At 42.4% G+C, this 20,638-nt stretch overlaps 1 protein-coding gene across 1 annotated transcript in view; it reads right to left on the minus strand.

The window, feature by feature from the left end:
* Window positions 1-18,537, minus strand: part of LOC126263172 (macoilin-1) — a 153,376-nt gene extending 134,839 nt beyond the window's left edge. Inside the window, exons 1-2 of the mRNA XM_049960219.1 lie at window positions 18,207-18,537; window positions 17,632-17,773 (exon numbers count right to left, since the gene is read on the minus strand). Coding sequence (XP_049816176.1) covers window positions 17,632-17,773; window positions 18,207-18,286 — 222 coding nt within the window. The 5' untranslated portion in view covers window positions 18,287-18,537. The remainder of the gene's footprint in view (window positions 1-17,631; window positions 17,774-18,206) is intronic.
* Window positions 18,538-20,638: the final 2,101 nt, after the last annotated feature.

Genomic DNA, 20,638 nt, shown 5'->3' on the forward strand with positions numbered 1-20,638 from the left:
GGCTTATTCTAATCCCCGAACCCGCAGGGGGGAAAAGAACTAGTAAATGAAACCCAGTTAGCTTCCCCCCCCCCCCCTGCTACCCTGAAGAATGCAACAATACTGAGCGTGCAACTCTTTATAACGAATGCAGTTCACCACCACAGACTGAGGGATAAAATGTGGAGAGCACATCTCTGCACACAAATTGCGTCGCGGCATGCCTCAGTCCATTAAGGAACTGGGACATGTGAAGTGCAAAGAATGAAATGTTCTTCGGAGGGAAGGACAACATTTGTAAGGTATTCTACCTCTCATCACACCTGGGGAAGTGTTCATTGAAGGTCACCAGGCAGGAGAAAAGCCTCGTCGGACTTAGAAAGCTGCCAATTGGATTTACACATAGATGGTGTAGGAGTCAGAAAATAGACAGCACCTGGGAAATGGTCACTTGAATACGTTTCAGAGAGAACAGACCACTCAAGATGATGGGCAAGCTCGGCAGTGCAGGAAGAGAGGTCCAAATGGGAATAGGTGTGCGTGGAGTCTGAAAGGAACATGGATGCTCCAGAGTTAAGGAAGATGAGGTTGAGTTAACTGAAAAGATCAGCCAAGAGGGCACCTCTCTCACACAGGGTCTGGATGAGCCCCGAAGGGGATAGTGCGCATTAAAGTCACCGAGCAGCAAAAAAGGGTGAGGGAGTTGCCCAATAAGTTGGAGAAAGTCTGTCCTAGTGACAGCCAAGTGGTGGAAGGATGAAGACGGTACAAAGAGAGAAGGTGAAGTGAGGAAGGCAAATGCGGACTACAACATCTTGTGCTCAGTGATATGGTTTGACTATGATCATCATCCCAGATGAGCAGCACGACCCTCCCACAAGGTGGAATGCTGTCCTCAAGGTTCCGGGTTAATGTGGACAGGAAGGATATGAGAGAGGTCAAGACAACTGTGAGGATGCAATTTTGTTTCCTGGGTGTAGAAACCAAATGGCTGCTGCAATTCCAAGAGCAGCCGCAATTCCTCCTTGTTGAATCTAACACTGTGAACGTTCCATTGGAGAGGAGTCATGATGGGGAAAGGGACGGGAGAAAAAATTAAGGGTTGTCACCTCAGCAGCTGCGAGGGTCTGTCTTCAAAGACACACTGCTACAAGGCGCAGAGGCTCGAGGATCCTGCTCGACGAGATGTACAGAGGTGTCTGCATTCTCTCTCAGTCGGTCTGCAGACTCCAGGACAGAACAATGGTTGATGGTATGCACCGGCAAAACATGCAATGACACCGTTGCAGAGGATCTCCAAGTCGGCAAAGAAGAAGACCATTTGTCTTTGATATCTTGGAGCCTTTGTGGTTGGAAGATGAAGATTCAGATGGTTGCTGGCTGGAGGGACATAAAAAGTCTTCACAGAAGTATTCCTTCTGTCCTTTCTGGCCTGCCAGTTGTGTAGCAGGTGATTTTGCTGCACGAGGCAAAAATATGGTGATTCGTTGCTCAACTGGAGGAGAAGGAGATGGGATGCTACCGTGACACTGGGCGATTTTACAAGCGAGGTAATGAATTTGAGGTCGTGAGTTTGCATGGCCATGACCTTTGTACAGCGAGGTGTAGCAAGAATGGTACTTTAAATGCCAGATGGTAAAACGCAGCACTGTCGACCAGCCAACAACTTGTGAGTGACAGGGTAAGGCACTTTTTCCTTCACTCAGACCTCCTGGATGGACTACTCATCAAGATACACGGGAAATTCTTGGGATTAGGATGCATGGTTGCAATTGCAATTTGTACAGCGGGGAGAAGGAGGTGAACAATCAACCTCATGAGCAACGCTACCACAAGTAACACATTTGGCCGAGTTTCAACAGGACTTTCGAGTAGGGTTGTAATGTTGACACTGGTAGCAACACATTGTGTTCAGTAAGCTCTGATCTTTGATGGAAGCACTACTCTATCAAACACGAGAGAGAGAGAGAGAGAGAGAGGAAAAAAAAGTGCATATAGGCACTAAGGAGGCATAAATCTTTTTCATCGCCCAATGGACTGCAGTGACGCCCTGATCAGAGAGATAAGTTTGGATTTATCCTCAAATCAGACCACCAAGCAGCCCAGCATAAAAATAACACCACACGAAGAAGTCAGTGTTCGATGGGCCTAGACACAAACAGGATAACCATGGAGGAGCAAAGCTGCAAGAAGTTTTTGTGCTTGATAATCAAAATTAGTCTCCAAAAGCAAAGTGCTATTATGTAAATAAGAGCAGGTTGTCACAGGGCCTGCAACTGCATCAACACCTTTCCAAATATTAACGGATTAACCGTAGCGAAGGACTGGCCATCTTCAGTACATGAAGGAACACAAGGAACCGGGGTGCAGCTGGGAGAGTCTTTGAATCTTTAGACTCATTTCGTTGATGTTTAGCAGACATAGACTGAGAAGGTGATTGGCTCACTGCGAGAAAATCTCCCATGATTGCCAGCATCTCCGATGGCATGCTCCTTCCAACTGGGGGACCCCTCAGAGGGAGGGGTGGGGTGGGGGGGGGGGGGCCTCACCCGCCTTAGGTGATTCTTCACACCACTTCTGACGGAGGGATCAATTGGCAATTTGGGAAGGTCACAGCTCAGACAATCACTCCTACCTGGCCTAGCCTGTACCAGGGGATGCGTGCAAACCCTACCGGTTGACCCAGGGCTGAGAATTACGCGTTACCCAGTCACCTGTTACGAGCCAGACACGTGGGCTGGCCTTTCTGTGCACATGCAGGGAGAAGAAATAAAAAGGAACCTCAAACACTGACGCAGAGGAAGGATAGGAGACGTAAAATGAAGAAAAGAGATTTTAAAAAGCTCTGTTTTGCTGCCAGACTACTGAAAATGCAGAACACACTCCCAGAAATATTGCAGACATGTTCCCCAAGGGAGGAGAAAAAGAATAGGAGGAGGATAGACACGCAACACAGAAGGGACAATGTGCTGCAAAGCCTGGAGCCCTGTAGTAGCCAAGCATGAATTCACCAAAGAGTGGTGAGTCTCCTGGGGGACCACAAGAGAGAGTTGTGAACCCCCTGAGGGGTTAAAAAATTAATCAAACTTTATTTTGGTGCATGAAACATACTATTGATTTGAACACTTGATGGATTCAGTGAGTAAGAAGATTCATCAAAGTGTTCTTTTGGTAATTTGGATGCTTCAGGTTGTCATTTATTTATGTACAATTCCAGTATAAGGCTGCTATATGTTGGAGAAAATGAACTTTCATTGAGTCAGTCTGATCGGAGACTCAGTGACGAATGCACAATTGGTCTTCATCACAATGCCTATTTGCTGATAATGTTAGAACCTGCAAATATCATATTGTGAACCTTTTTCAAAGAAGATTCATAACAACCAGAAAAATTTGAAACTCTGGCAAACCACCTTAAAAATTTCAGCAAATATCATACAATTGGGCAAAATTTGTGTTTAAACAATCAATATGGAATCCAGTTAACAAACTGGCAGGTGTTGTAGCTGCAGCTTCGGCTTCATCTGATGTGCAGATGGAGGCAGATGATGAGATTGATATCAATTTTAGTCTTCTTGCAGCTTACCCTCTTAAAATCCAGAGGGTCAGTGCATGTGATTTAAAGGGCTATCTCAAACACAAAGTTAAACAGGCACAAAGTTCAGTAAGTACCCACACTGCATCCGCTAGTAGCTTCTATCCTGGAGAGCATGTCCAGGTAAATGGGAGTGCATGAATTATTAGTGCAATCAAAATAATTGCAATCAGCTGCTGTCAGGTTTGAAAGAAAAAGATGCACACTTCTACCCCTTCATATTCTCACATTGGTAACAACATAAAAAAAATCTCAAGCAGCATTTTGTGGATCCGACAGAATGGATAAAACAGAACGCTAAAAAGTGATGGGAGTGTTCAAGTAGCACCAGAAAGCAGGCTGCAGTTCTTTTTGATAGAGCAGAGACTCGAGTGTTTGAACTTTTTGAGTATGATGAGTTCAGTAGGCTCTATCCTGGCTGAAGGATTGTGTCTGACAGAACATACGTATGTCCAGAATTTTCATCCAAACCCTGGATCGATTTCAACCAAATTGGTCACACAAATAGCAAAATTCCCATGTATCAGCTCCAAAAAGACTAGAGATATAGGCAAAAATGTGTTTTCTGAGCCCCTACTGTAGAAGCTGCCTGCATGGCAGATGTTTTCCATGATAATAGTATCGGCTGGCCTTATTGACTTGCTTTAAAGGGCAGCCTACGTGCCAGGGGCAAGGAACAGTTTTCCAGCTCCCAACGTGTAGTTTCCCTGCCCATCACATGTGTTGTGTTGGTGTAGTGTGTCACAACCTGCTATGCAACGCAGCCTACGCATCACTCAAAAAACTGTTTTTAAGCCCCTGATGTGTAAGCTACTATGCACAATACGCCCATTCCATTGCGAGAGTAGTTTCTACCTGCTTTATTAGCCTGTTTTGCAGGTGCTACATGTGCGGATGGCCATGGCTGGGGAAAAGATGAGACTGACAGAGGAGGAGATGGAAGATGGGACAGCAGGGCATGAGCAGATGGATGGGGAGAGGAGTGCAGGAGGGGATGGATAAGGGAAGAGGAGGGGATGGATAGGTGAAGGGAGGGGATGGTAGGGGGAGAGCACGCCAAGAGGGGACCAACAGGGAAAGAGTAGGGCAGGAGGGAACAGAACGAGACATGTAAGGAGAGAAGGGGCAGGAGGAGATGGTTGGTTGGTTGATTGGGATTGGGGACCAATCAGTGAGGTGGTCAGCCGTATGATCTAAGGTGGCAGAAACAAAGGGAGGAACAACATTGTCCAGCCAAGGTGAAAGGAAAAACTGGCAAACAATGAGGCAAAGGAATGTTGGGGCAGCAGGAAGAGGAAAGAACAGGAAGGGAGTGGGGGAAGGGAGAACCAACAAGAGGACGAGTGCCCCAGAAAAGCTACACACATTGAAGCACCAGCACCGACACCGATCCATACCAACCCCCACACCATTCCACGATCATGACACAATGGGGAATACATCAGGAAAAAGACACAAGAAAAGGGGAACAAAATTGCACAACAGACCAGACAAAACATATGGGAAAAAGCAAAAGGCGAAGAATCTGGCTGGTGTACAGGCCAGGCCAAAGCCTCAGTAGCCAACGCCAATGCTACCTGAGGGACTCCAATACTGGATGGATATTCAAGGACTTAAACCTGGAAGGACAAACCTCTTCCACAAAGAAAATGTAGGACAGACATAACTATGCAAGTGTGATCCATTAACAGCTGTGACAATAAAGACAGAGCATATCTAGTTTGAATGCCCAAAAGATGAAGCAATCCAGCAAATTATGGATCACAAGAAGGGACAGGAGAGAACTGACTGTGGAGTTAAAAACCATCAACCTAGAATGGCCAATATGAAGATGGCAGAGGGTGGCAGATTCCCACCAGGAGAGACAGGGGGAAGAGTGCCACATGGTGAGAGTCTTTGTTTGCATGAAGTTTATTAGGCAAAGGGGTAGCCTCCCAAGAGCTGACCCATGAGTGAGGAAATCAATGTCATCAGTGTCAAAAACAATGGCATCCTGAACTCCTGTAAGTGTGTTCTGAAAAAACAACAGAATGCCAAAGGAGTGAGGGACCCGTCCACATCCCAGAAGAGATCCATCCAAATCTACAGCCAAGAAAATAACCAAAGAGGGATGATGAGGAGAGAACATTGGAATGAGGACAAGGTGGAGAGATGGAAATTGCAGTGGAGAGAAGCGAGGCGGAACCCAACCTGTAAACCCTCCTGATGGCAGGTAGCAATCAGGAGACATCACGAAGTCACAAAACGAATAAAATGTGACAGGTAAGCAGGTGAAGAGCAGATACTGATGGCTTAGGAAACCAAGAGCTCAGACCACCGAACTGAAAGGAGAGAGATCCCAGCATCAACCAGAAAACTATTGACAGGGCTAGTGCGAAAGGCACCAGTGGCTAAACAGATACGACTGTGTACTGGGTCCAAGAGGAGCAGCATGGTGGGATAACAGAGTCATAAACTTGACAACCATTGTGCAGACTGGACAGAACAAACACCCAGTAAAGGCACATAAAGGTCAAACAATCCAAGTCCCAAAAGGTGTGGGCAAGGAAGCAAAAACACTGAGTTTACGAAAACAGCCAGCCATCGAATATAGGACAACCAAGAAGAAGACCCAAGGAAAGGAACTGGGGGACCACGGTCAGGAGTTGGGCATTGAGGTAGAGCTCCAGATCAGGGTGGACATAGTACAGCGACATAAATGCAACACCCTCGACTTATGCAGAGAGAACTGAAAACCTTGCGAGTGTGTCCACATGGAGATGCATCGGATGGCACCCTGGAGCTGTCGTTCCACAGAGGCCACCAAGTGGAAGCTAACCCAAATACAGAAATCGTCCACAAACAGAGCACAGCTGACCAACAGTCCGGTGGCAGCTACAAGTCCATTAATAGCAACGAGTAAAACAAGGACACACAATACAGAGCCCCATGGAACTCCATTCTCCTGGGTCTGCAGAGAGCTGAGAACAGTGTCAACCCAGTCTCTGAATGATTGGTGGAACAAGAACTCGTAAATAAAAATTGGGAGGAGGCCCTGAAGATCCCACTCAGATGGCGCCAAGACATGTCATACGTCTTACGAAGATTGAAGGGAACTCCTATGTGACGGCAGCAGTGAGTAAAGGCCTGGTGAACTACAGTTTCCAATCGAAAACTGTCTCTCCCGAAAGCCGCACTGGTAAGGGGACAAAAGGTCCCGAGATTCGCTGACCCATTGAGTGGGGAAAATTTCTTGGAGTCAAATATGGTTAAACACCTGGAGGAGATATGGTCGTTGTGGATGACTGAGGTGTTGAAGCAATTGGTTATGGATAGAATTAGGGCCAGGGGCTGAATCATGGGAAGAAGAGAGGGTCAGTAGAAGTTCCCATTCTGTAAAAGATTCATTGTAGTACTCCACCTGACAAGTGGTAAAACATAAGAAGAAAGCTTCAGCCTGCTGTTTCTGGAGGAGGGAGGTAAAAGGCTAGGAGGCTGTCACCAATGCCATTGCAAGATGGATCGTGAGGTGTTCTATGAGATCACATGGAACTATCATTAAAAAGGCACATTCTTGGTCTGCAAGAAATTGATCAACGAAAAGCCCTCAACTAGATGAAGAAACACTACCCCACAAATGGTGATGGGCATTAAAATCCCCAAGGAGGAGAAAGGGAGGATTGGGTTGTTGAAGGGGGCAGTTAGGGCAGCAGGTGTAGGTGGCCTGTCAGAGGGGAGATAGAGATTGCAAACCATGACTACTGAGAGCAAGTGGATCGGATGGCAACTACTTCCAATGTGGTACGAAGAGGGATCCTTGTACTAACATCTGTATGGACCAACATGCAAACTGCACTGGAAGCCATCAAAGGGCTAACCTGGTTCTGACAGAAAGCTTGGAACCCACGGACGGTAAGTGAGTGAACATCAGTAAAATGAGATTCCTGGAGAATGACATCAGTTGCCGAGTAAAAGAAAGTAAGGGACTGCAACTCCAAAAAGTGACAGTAGTATCCACTACAGTCTTGTCGAATACGCACAATATGGGAATCTAAATGGGAGGTGAACGAGCTGGAGCCAATCACACTGGCTGGAGACCATCCGTTACCAATGTGGACCAGGTGCCATCCATAAGCAAAAGGTCAGGCTAAGGTTGTGAGGGAGGAGAGGTCGTCTGTTTCCCTTTCTGCTCTTTCATAGGATGCAGAGGGCAGGACACAGACGAAGAGCAGCCTTCTGCAAGATCCAGAACTGAGAGGGAGCGAGCGACCTCGGAGTAGACAGACTGCGGGTCCAACAGCCAAGGGGTGGCAGCAGGCCTTCGGCCTGGGAGAGGCCACGAAGGGAAGGAGGGCTGGGGGGAGGGGTCAAAGAAGGGGGACTTTTCTCCAGCCAGGGAGAGGGAGCTGCACACAGAGAAAATGGATGCAAACCATAGGGGGAAGGGGGGTGGGGAGAGGAGAGGGTGGTGGGACAGGGATAAGGAGGTGGGAAGGGGGGTAAAGAACGTAACAGAGGCATGACATTCACATGGGCTAGAGTCGGTCATATTTGTAACAAGCCTCAGTCTAAGATAAATGATTCAGGGACTTGTACTCCTTTACCTGCTTTTGCTTCCTATAAACTGGACAAACTGGCAAGCACGGAGAGTGACGGTTGAGACAATCAAAACAAATGGGTTGTGAAATACAAGGGGCCTCTCACTGACACATTCATCACATAGAAGGTCTGCTGTATACTGGAAAGACATGTGCCCCAAATGCAAACACTGGAAACACTTCATGGGTGGTGGGACGTACGACTTCATGTTACACCAATAACACATAACATGACCTTCTCTGGGAGGGTATCAAACTGCAAATGCCACAATAAGGGTGCCAATATCAGTGTGATTGTCCTTATGACTTCTCTGAACACACCAAACAAAATGAACACCCAGTCGTTCCAGATTGGCCTGGAGTTACAGTTTGAAGAATGAGGTCCCTATGAAAAATGCCTCCCTGAACCATATTCAAAGGCTGATGGAGAGTAATGGACACTGATAGGTCACCAAAATAGTCACAGGCACAAAGAGCTGCAGACTGGGCAGCAGTAGTAGTTTTGATCAACAGCGAACCCAACCGCATCTTACTGAGAGACTCCACTTCGCCAAACTTTGTCTTCGATACATACCACAAAACATAATGGCTTGGTGGCAGTGGAAGTGTTTAACTCCAAGCCAGCGAGCCTTGCCCGCACCCGGGTGTAGTCTGGAAATGGAAAGCCACCAGGTCATACAAAGCAGAATTAAATGATCCCTTACTAACCAAAGAGATGGCCATAGAAGAATGGCCAACTTTTTTTGAGCTTGATACGTCTGATACGCAAAGCATCCGCCCCTTGCCAGGAGTTACAATGCTCCACATTGACAAGCAACCACTCTTGGGCATACATGGAGAGGTGATAGCTCAGGCATCGGACGTGCGATCCCTGTGTTGACAGCGGGCTCAGCCAGGTGGGTACATAACAACCCTACCACACAGACTGGCTACAAGTGCTGGTTACCTAGTGGGGCAGGATAGGGTGACTATGACGGGGAAGGATGGGAAGTGTGGGGGAGGAATCCACACCGAATATGTTATACTCCATTCATCATAAGAATAAACCTCACGTAAACATTACACTATGTATTCTTCCACGTTTGCTGGAACCTCATTGGACTTCGTTTCACGTGGAGCAGAAGCCAATCTGTCTTGATTACAATCAAGTACGATAATTAGGATATGTTTTATGCTGTGTGTTAGGCGTACATCAACTCGGCAATAACACGGAACAACAGTCTTATCGGTGTATTTAACTTGGAAAGCACTGGCCAGCCACCTCATCCAACTAAACTACAATGATATGAAGAGTTGTAGTAAAGATGAGCAGAGAACAATATAGTATTGAATGTCATTTAATTTTTGACTTGAAGGAAATAATGGTAATCTGAGGGGAAACATGCTCTCGATCTTAGCTAACATAATACTATAATTAAAAACATGAATGATGACAATCCCTGACTTTAACAAAGGTGTATAGTGTATTTTAATATGACACTATGCCATCTTAGGCAATTTATAACGCTTAAAACACTTGATAATGGCACTTTGAAGCCGAAATCATGATTGTGTAAGTGTAAATGTAACACTGTAAATTAACAACAGTCTAATGGTGGTACTGACTTTAAAGAAATATATTATGACTGTGGCCCCACATTATGAAAAAAATTATTTAACAAAGGTATTTTTTCTGCATGAGCTATGTGTGACGTAAAAACACACTGCTAGGATTTCACTATGGAGTTAAATGTTGAAGCCACTTAAGGTATTACAGTCAGTTGTCTGGTAATGTCTGAACTGCTTCCATATTGGACTCCAAGGAAAGTGGTAAATTTCAATACTACTACGCTGATAACGAGGTGATCAACAACAGAATCCCAATCCATGAAAAAGTTCACATGTCCTCCTCCTCCTTATGATGTGCTGTTCTGCATTTCACCTTTGTTCGGAAGTGACATGTCACAAAGCTTCATGTGTTAGTTCCCGTATGTTTGGCAGCTTGAATGTCTTGTCATTTTGCGCGACAAATCCCTTAACTTGGCTCCAGATCAATTCTATTGGGTACAGATAGCAGTGTGCAGTGACAACTGTAAAAATGCAGTATTTGTACAGTGTGTTCGACACCATGTTTCTACGAAGCTTACCACTCTGGCTCGCGCAGGACCACATCTGTCCTATAAAGCAGTGGACATATTCAAACAAAGGCTTTTTGATTTTTCATATTTCCCCAAAAAATTTAATTGTGTAATGTTTTCTTAACTTCAAAATCTGTAACAATCGTTTGTAATATATCGATAATTAAGAATGTGCATTTCAATGAAAGCCAGAATTTTGTGTGTGATATGTAATTAGAAACCGGAATACTTGCATTTTTCTTGAAAAAATGATAGTTGAGTATGAATTAATTACCGTATAGTGTTAAATTTCAAATTTAAAAGATTTAGGTATTCAAATGGGGAAAAAAAATTGTTGATCACAACAAGTTTCAAACCACTGCCCACTGGCCCACTCAATTATCTGATCATGTTTCTCAACAAACACCAAAGCTCATTTTTCCCTGTAATGTTGTGAAAAACACTAAAAACAATTTTTTTCTAGCCATTAATGGTTTCCATGCATGTGTTTCACTACAAATCACGAAGCAGTGTCAACCATATGAACAGCGAGACAATTAGCGCACAAGTAGCGCTTACAGAGACTGTGACTGTACACGATTTTTTAAAATAAAAATGACATGGCTAAAGTATGATTAAGAAAAACATTGATGGCTGTTAATACATCAGAATGTCTTAAAGTTTCACTTGCAGTAACACAGTAATAAAATATCTAAAACATAAGGTGGACCTACTTCCAAGAGCGGAACAACACCAGTGTACAAGAGCTACAGCTGCTAACCAATCATTGTGTCTCTTTGTTGAAATCAGGTTTATTCTTATGATGAATGGAATATCTGAAGGGAGTTCTTCCCCAAATGGCTCACACTATGGGAGAAAATTTAGGAGTGGAGGTCCAACCCAAAAGTGGGGTCAACAATGCCAAAATGGAAGGACGAAAAGGAAAAACCAAGGGTAACAATAACCAGAAGGAAACAAGAAACCAGGAGATTAGCCAGATTGACATAAGCAAGTACACCAAAAAGAGAAAGGAGAATGGACAAAGACGGATGAACATGGGATAGGAAATGCAGCCTGGGACGGAAGAGTGGGCAGCAACAGCTCGGGGCCCTGTGTGCACCATGCACAAACTCACGAAAGAACAAAGCTCCCTGAGTTGACTTTTGTAGTCATTATCACAAATCTACCACTGCCTCTACACCAACAATAAGTTGGCAATACAATTTTCCAAAACCAGCCTTTCCAAAAGTTGGTGATGAATTTAAATGACTGCAGCTCTAATGCTATAAATGCCAGTATTTTGGCTTGCAAACCAAATAAAGATATCCACACATGAGACTTGGGAAAAACTGTTAAATTCTTAAAAGGCTTCATAATGCACTTAAGAAACCCACACATCACTTGGGAACCTTTACTGAGCAATTCACAAGCAACCAGCTGGCTTGGGAATATGGGAAAAGCCACAACCCATTGTGGGACTTTCCTAGCTATTGGGTGCAGCCCCTTGGTGATGGGGATGCCAGCTTTTTACTAACTGGCAAAAACCACCAAGGAGCAACACAAGCTCTTAGTTACACTGTGACTGATAACTACCTTAAAAACCCTAGGTTTTCTGATGCTCTAGACAGCTAGAGTGTGATATCAGGTACTAATTAAAAGTCGACTGTGATGGCTGACAGATCCATAGCACAGCCCGAGGCCTAGGTTAGGCTGACAGTCGCAGATCAGTTGCGAGCTGCCAAAACTAACAAATGTGGAAACCAGATAAAGACTGTGGTAACAGTTTCATCTGTAGTACAGCCTGAAGTTTACATTTGTACCATATTTAACAAACTTCTAGTCACAAAAAATTAGAACTGCAAAATTCAGAAATCCTATATTACAATATGAGAGAAGGAAAGTTGCTACTCACCATACAGCGGAGATGCTGAGCCGCGATAGGCACAATAAAGAGATTCTGTGTGTGAATCTTTTTATTGTACCTATTGCGGCTCAGCATTTCCGCTATATGGTGAGTAGCAACTTTCCTTCTCTCGCATTGTTACATTCCATCCTGGATTTTCCATTGTTTGAAATCTTATATTAGATACTGGACAAGTCCTTCACAAGTATTTTGACCCATATATAGCACATAAAATACAAAATGCAAGGGGATGCATAAGTGAGACCCTGAAGCCTATTGATTTGTATGGAAAATTAATTGTAGACCTTCAAAGAGAAGAACATTCATGAAAATTTGATATTTTGTAGCAAAAACCATACTTTTCAAACAATAGTTAAAACAAGTACATGTCAGGTGTGTCTTCTGAGACACAAGAGTTACGTTAAAAAACTGCTTTTTTTTCATCTTATTTCCTTTTCGGCAACTTCACTTGGTCTACCTCCTGCTTTGACCCATGACGTCACCAATATGGCGGAAACGACCATTCTCAACATCTCCAATATGGTGCCTATTACGCTATCACATAAACACAACAACAAACTCGAAAATACATATAAAAACAACAAACACATCTCCCTCCAAAAATATAATCAAACTAACGGGATCAGCACCTGAAATTGGGGGTTTTTGGGTGGGGACGAACTAAGTATAAACATAAAAAACCACACACCATGATCCCTAACCACACAAAAAAGGACTACCGAAAAACAACACAAAATTCCCACATTCCACTACACTCACTCACAATATTCACCAGAATCAGTCACTTCCCTTCACCTACACAGCTCCACCGCAATTGTTGATACCGCAAAATAAAAACCAATAACACCCAGACCGCAACTATTGATACCACAAAACCAACAACAAAAATTTGACTCCGACACTTCCCTTGACCTATATAGGTCAACTACAACTGATGATACCAAAACACACACAGCTACAATGACACATTGGACTCTGACAATTCCCTTGACCTATACAGGTCAACAACAGCTCACGATACCAAAACCCATCTACAACTACAAAAATTGGAAGGGGATACTTCCCTTAAATCAAGATTTTAAACATAGCTGAAACAGCAACTGTTAAAATTCTTCATGGTAAATAATAACAGTCAAACAGTTGCAGGATAAAGATTTATTAAAATTCTTGACCACGGTTTCGGTATATCTAAATATACCTTCATCAGAAGTAAAATACACTAAAATCACATCCTGCAGTGGAGATACATAAACAATTGTTTTAACTACTGACGACGCCTTTAGCAAAATGGTTCAAATGGCTCTGAGCACTATGGGACTCAACTTCTGAGGTCATTAGTCCCCTAGAACTTAGAACTAGTTAAACCTAACTAACCTAAGGACATCACACACATCCATGCCCGAGGCAGGATTCGAACCTGCGACCGTTGCGGTTCCAGACCGCACGGCCACGTCAGCCGGCTAACGCCTTTAGCACAATTGTTTTATGTATCTCCACTGCAGGATGTGATTTTAGTGTATTTTACTTCTGATGAGGGTATATTTAGATATACCGAAACCGGGGTCAAGAATTTTAATAAATCCCTTAAGTCACATAAATCAACCACAAATGACGATACCAAAACATCAAACACCTACACCTGCAATAAATAAGACCGTACCAACAACACACGAAAAAGCCTAAAAAACATCACAACTCATGAACAAAAAACTCAAGAAAATGCCTACTTACCACGAAAAATTCGGGTGCTACACATTAGGTCAGCAACCCCAATCAAACACAGCCATAGCCTCAAACACAGCCCCCCCCCCCCCTTGCGCGCACACGAACACAAACTAAAAGAAAAAAACAACCAAAAAACTCCCAACCCACCCACAACCTATCAGCCCCCCGCCCCACAAACTTCACCCACCACACAAAACAAAAATCTGCTAACCAATAAAACCCAGAAAATAAACGAAACTCAATCACACACTACAACTCAAAAACAGGCTGAAACAAAAGAGATCCTCCACAACATAATCATAAAACAATTCCCCCACCCAACCCACCTAAATCCATAATTATTACCAACAACCCGTCCCGTCCGCCACATACAAGACCCTTGTCCTATGCATTTTACTAACAGCCATTAAAAAAAAAAAAAAAAGGGGGGGGGGGTCAATACTCCCCAGTGACACACTTCCACGAGCAACATTTTTCTAAGTGAGATTGCAGGTTAGAAGAGCACCTCTTCCCCGCCCCTATGACTGATTTACCCCCCCCCCCTCCCAAAAAAAAATCCATTCTACTGTATCGTAACCTCTCTTCTTCAACCCCCTATACAAAGAAAAAGCATCTGACACCACCGTACTCCCCTCCTCTATATACTCTTCAATTAACCCCACCAATTCCCTGCATACCCCCCCCCCCACACACACACACACAAACCTGAAATAACAGCCCTCCACACACATAAACCTCCAGAGATTTACCCCTCCCACATTTTCTCTTCCCAAACTGCGATTCATCTATCTTGACCACCACCCCCAGCCCACCCAACTTATCTTATCCCTACAATTCACATATCCTGAACACACTTCTCTTAAAAAAAGGCCAGCCTAGATGTCTCGAACCAGGTGCCGTGTCTAATGGAGTTCCATAGTTTATCCCTTTGGCACTGCCATATGTAATAGTCCCTGGTCTGAGAAGCTGGAATTCTCGCCAATCGCATAATCTCTTTATAGAGACTGCACTTGACTACTTCAGCCAGCAGTCCAAACATTTGCAAAAATTTTATGAGGAATCATGTCTTCCCCCATCGCAGCATGCAACCGCAAACTGTTAAATTACACTGCCATATCCATACCTAACAAAAGAAGCCAAAAAATAAATAAATAAATAAATTGAACACCTTACTGCACAACAAACAGCAAACCAATAACACCAATCGAAACCGAAATCACACAAACAAATGGTTCAAATGTCTCTAAGCACTATGCGACTTAACATCTGAGGTCATCAGTCCCCTAGACTTAGAACTACTTAAACCTAACTAACCTAATGACACCACACAAATCCATGCCTGAGGCAGGATTCGAACTTGCAACCATAGCAGCAGTGTGGTTCCGGACTGAAGCAGCCAGAACCTCTCAGGCACAGTGGCTGGCTCACATAAACAAAAGACAAATTAACTGATAACTCACTTAAACCAATTTCCGTTCTTCAATCACAGGCAATGCAAATTACTTCACACTACGACCAACAATACTCAAATGATCCCAATACACCTCATAACACTTGGACCATGCCCACACCACCAGAGGACACTACCAACCGCACCAAGACAACATCTACAAACACAACCAACTCAAACTAAACTCCACGCTGTCATAACATCACACACCACAACACCCTTACGTCATAGGTCAAAGCCGAAAGGTGGGATCAGATGTCTCCATTAATCCCAGAGAAGTGTGTGTGTGTATTATATAGTCTACATTACTTCTGAAACAATAGTGATTCACAAAAAGATGCAACGAAAAACTTTGTGCTGACAAACTACTAAAACAAATCAAATAGTGAATTCCATAATTTTAGCATGGGTTTCCGTAATACTGCAATTTGAGCCAAGAAATCATGATAAATACAGACAAACCATACAATGTGGCATGTCTGCCAACATCACCAAACAGCCAATATCGACACACAATGCAAAAGCCGCAGACACCATTAAGTGCACTTTAGCCATTTACTTCTACTTGGGAGAAATTTTGCTGCGTCAAATTTTACCGACAAATCTGAATAGCATTTGGAGAAAAAATAGTGAACCAAATGACAAAACCAGACTGCAAACAGTGTAATTTTCTCGCCATATTTTGCAGTTTTATGACAGTTATCCAATAACTAAATCAAACAATATGGCGCCAGGGATCTCAAACAATTATGTTTACATATGCATACAAGCGACAAATGAAAATTTGTACTGGGATGCAAATCTCGGTGTACTGCTCTCTAAGCAGATGTGCTAACCACTATGCTACTCTGGCACAGTGGCTGAGGCATGAATGGGAATTTGGACTGAGGAGAGAGGTGTGCTAGGGTAGTCCATGCAGTTGTGCAAAGTCACTGTGTCAGGGCGGCATGGTGGTTAGCGCATTTGCATAGTGAGCAAGTGACTCTGGTTGGAATACAGGTCTTGGTACAAATTTTCATTTGTTACTTCAGTCTGCATATATGTAATTAGCACTTCAAACATGGCTAAAATTTCTGCCACAATATTTGAGTATCCGTAAGATCCCCAAACAAAGTGATACAATTTAAATCTGATTGTGTTGAGTGGGGAACAACTACAAAACTAGACCACCTGACAGAAAACCATCCATACTTGACTGGTAGGATAGCGATTTGAGCCTCATGCCTCTTAAATGAGAATCCAGCACCCTAACCACAGTCATCTCACAACCCGTCAGAATGCTTTCAGTAATTCCAGTAACAATTAGCCATATCACACATTGTATCAATTGGCTGCAAGCTGAAAGGACAGTCCTCACATAGCCAGGAATAATGCATTATGGCAGAATTCCAGAGATAATTTGTTATGTCAGCACATTACCAATTACAATATTTGATGAAATCCACAGCCCCTTCATCATGCAACCTTAAAAACTGTAGTATATTTCTTTCCTAACAGTAGACTGCTAGTTAACCCTAATTTTGGCAGCACCACACAATGTATCATGAGAGAAGGCACAGGAAATAGAATGTGGAGTACTGCAGCGTGTCACAGTGACATTTAATAGTATTATCGTAAATGAGATTAATATTTTCAGGGGACATTATAAAACGTGGTTTAATGATGGGATTCCCCCTTAATAATACTTAGTTTCTTTACTATCCATTCCCTAATGGTCTTCAATTACACTACGGAACAAGGCACCACAATGTTAAGTCACTGGCCTAATATACCAGAGGACAGCATTTCTAACTCCCACCCACTCATGAAAGTGTGGTTTGAGATTTAGACTTACCATAATTCACAGAAAATATACTCCCCCAATCTAGAAACATACTCTGTCTAATGACCTTCCTTCTTCAGTAGCCTATCCATTAATCACATGGAGTAAAACATAAATATTATGAAAGACACTAGATACCAATATTTATTCCTTATCAGACACTACGAAAGATTAAATTATTTACTTTATGTAGGCTATGATCAGGAAATCCTTCATACGACAGGTATACTTGGAAAAAAAAAAATACGCTTATCCACAATTAAAAAAACAGACATGATACAGGCAATGTCCGCTTGTAGTTGCAGGCAATAAAGAGGTATTTTTGTCAGTGAAATTACTATTCTTTGACACTGTATCCCGTCACCAATCACAAGACAGTAAACTACAATGATTTGGCCATGAACATCTCGATAAATATCCACCATATCTATTAAAGCAACTTCTTATAAAACATGGAACTTACCAAGCCTTGGAACTTGAACGAGTCGTAAACACTTCGAAGAAGTAGCCAAAACGGCAAGAGGAATTCAAATCTGAACTCCAAAATAAAATCAGCTAGCAGCACTACACCCCATACCACGAGGAACTTTAAATATACCAACGTACTGAAAAGAAACAGATATTAAGAAAGGTTAACTCCGATATCACCACTATATTACAAATACTCTGTCACAAGTACTATGATCAATTTCCTACCACTATTAAACTATCAAAACAGAAAGAAACAATTATATGGTAAACTTGACGTAAGTGTTATTCATCTCACAAAGCACTTCTAGCTATGAAAACAGGATTAAACACAAGTCGCAAATTAGTAAATTGTGTATCTACACGGGAAAAATTAACATCTGTATCCACGAAATAACCCAATAAAATTTCAACACTAAAGATCGTGTAAACGGCAATAGTATGCACAATAAACAAATCAGATTCGATTATCTCACACAACGAATGTTTAATAATCAGTAAAAAAGAAACGCATTGTTGAATAATTTTAGCTGCTTCGTTGATATGACGAATATACTCCAGTGCTCTCACCTTCCATAAATACCCTCCGTTATTTTGTTTCGTTTGACAGGTCTACGAAGTTTGCCACATTCGGCATTTCTTCTCTTCATATTCCTTACAACTAACAGAAGCGTTTCGAAATTTCACACACGCAGCTGTCAAATTGTGGATAATAACGTTCGTGACACTTGAAAATAAACATAGAAGCTTTTTGTTATCAAGTACATAACCATATGTACTGTGGACTCGAAATTATGTACAGCAACATATACACTGAACAGTCAAACTCAACATTTACTAATCTATGTGATGGCTACTGACAACAAACTCCTCCACAGGTTTTCGCGTACTGGATAAACAAATGAAATACTGGCGCGTCCAATGACTCGACCTAGCCGTTCAGTGAAACACTCTGGAAATCTCCTAAGTTAGAAGCTACAACCCGACTCATTTGGTGCATATGTTTATATTATCATTTCGGCCTGTATAAAAACCGTATGTTCGGTCTGTTAGAGAGACAATCTTGTAGTAGACTTCACTGTGCTTCATCCTGTTTGATATTTCAAGATTTATGGACTTTTTAAAATACTTCTCGTCACGTCACGTCAAAACGTTCCACAATGCATTTCAGATGACTGCATCTCCATTCGTTGTCAACAACCCGTCACCTCACGTCACATCACCGTCAAGGGAACAAAGTTTTAATTGAGTCGTCGCCTGCTACATTGAAAATTAACCTCTTTTCGCCACGCTCGCGTATTCATTTATAGCTGTTTTCGTGCTTTTGTTTCTCTTCAACGTTATTTTATTATTTTACTTTGTTTTCGTGGCAAATTGCACATGTTCCATGACGACCTGGCTATTTTTCCATTCAATTTTATTCCATAAGTGAGATCAGATATCGCCAAAAGTTAATTAGGTTTTTACAATCACAGAATAAAGTTGACATCTACAGAGTATACAGTTAAGAACAGAGGTCAATGAAGCACCTTTCAGTAAATAAAATTTTTAAGTGAAATGGCACATCAATGAAGGGAAAAATTACAGTAGTTTATCACGTTGTCAGCTACGAAAGCAAAAGAAACAATGGATAAGGTAAGTAGGCTCTATTTATACCCTTATTAATAATGTTTGATGAATGTCTATATATACATTCTGCAAGGAATTTCAAATGCCGGCATCCACACTAGCATTCCTATCCCGTCACGTCACGTCACAGTACCATCAAGGTTTTGTCGGCAAGAAAGTTTTGATGGTTAACGTCATCCGTCCATTGTTGATCATATGACCCCAAGCTCATTTCCTATTGATACACGCCCCTGTGCAGATCGCCATATTTCGTTTCGGTTTTAGTGGTTAGCACAAGTTGTTTTTTGTTTGTTATTTGCTACAGAATTGTTTCGTTTCGTTACTTCTTTTGTTAAAATTTATGATAATGATGAAAGATTAATTGAAGCAGTGCGGCAGCAGTCTGTATGACAGGAGTGTAATAAATTCAAATGGTTCAAATGGCTCTGAGCACTATGCGACTTAACTTCTGAGGTCATCAGTCGCCTATAACTTAGAACTAATTAAACCTAACTAACCTAAGGACATCACACACATCCATGCCCGAGGCAGGATTCGAAACCGCGACCGTAGCGATCGCTCGGCTCCAGACAGTAGCGCCTAGAACCGCCAGGCCACTCAGCCGACTGTAATAAATTACTTGCTCCCTACTACATTTATAAAGTAGACTGAGATAAAATAACAACAGTCTTCAGTTAGATGTGCACTATAAGCACATTTCCATCCCAGACTTACAAAAAAAAAATGATTGCTTATTATAAATTATGGCAACTTATTATTCATGTATACTGTCAGTATATTAATAATCACAGAAACAGGATTTATATGTGCCCAAGAACTGCAAAAGTGGATGCACAAATTGTGTTCAGTAATTCAGTAAGGGTATTTTTTGTAGAACATTCATTGCTGCTTTAACGAATTGATCATTCTAAGACATAAATAAAACAGCAAGCTAGCAACTAACACCTCTGAGAATTTTCAGTCAAATCAAACTCCATAATGTTTGTGTTGTCAGTTTGTTAGAGAGACTGAAAAGATCAACTATTTCACAAAGTAGACTGCATTTCACAAATTTTCTAGATTATTTGCCTACTTATAATGCATCATCTACCATATAGCTGCATTTGATGCAGTGCTACCATGTCTAGAAATGTAGCATTTGAATCAAACTGACTGTGGTGTTGTTCTGTTCACAATTTTATTAAATCACATATTTCATTGTATACAATTTGCAACTCGGATGGCACCAATCTGTAGCCTCTCCTAGCTTTTCTGCATGTAATACTTATGTATTTGTTTCTATAAAAAAAATAACCATATGTCTGTTGTAGCTGCCCCGTCAATCTATGTGAATTTGTTCTTGAATGGAAACTGTTGCACATTTTTTACCATAC

This window comes from Schistocerca nitens, chromosome 6, assembly GCF_023898315.1.
Source record: "Schistocerca nitens isolate TAMUIC-IGC-003100 chromosome 6, iqSchNite1.1, whole genome shotgun sequence".
NCBI classification, from domain to species: Eukaryota; Metazoa; Arthropoda; class Insecta; order Orthoptera; family Acrididae; genus Schistocerca; species Schistocerca nitens.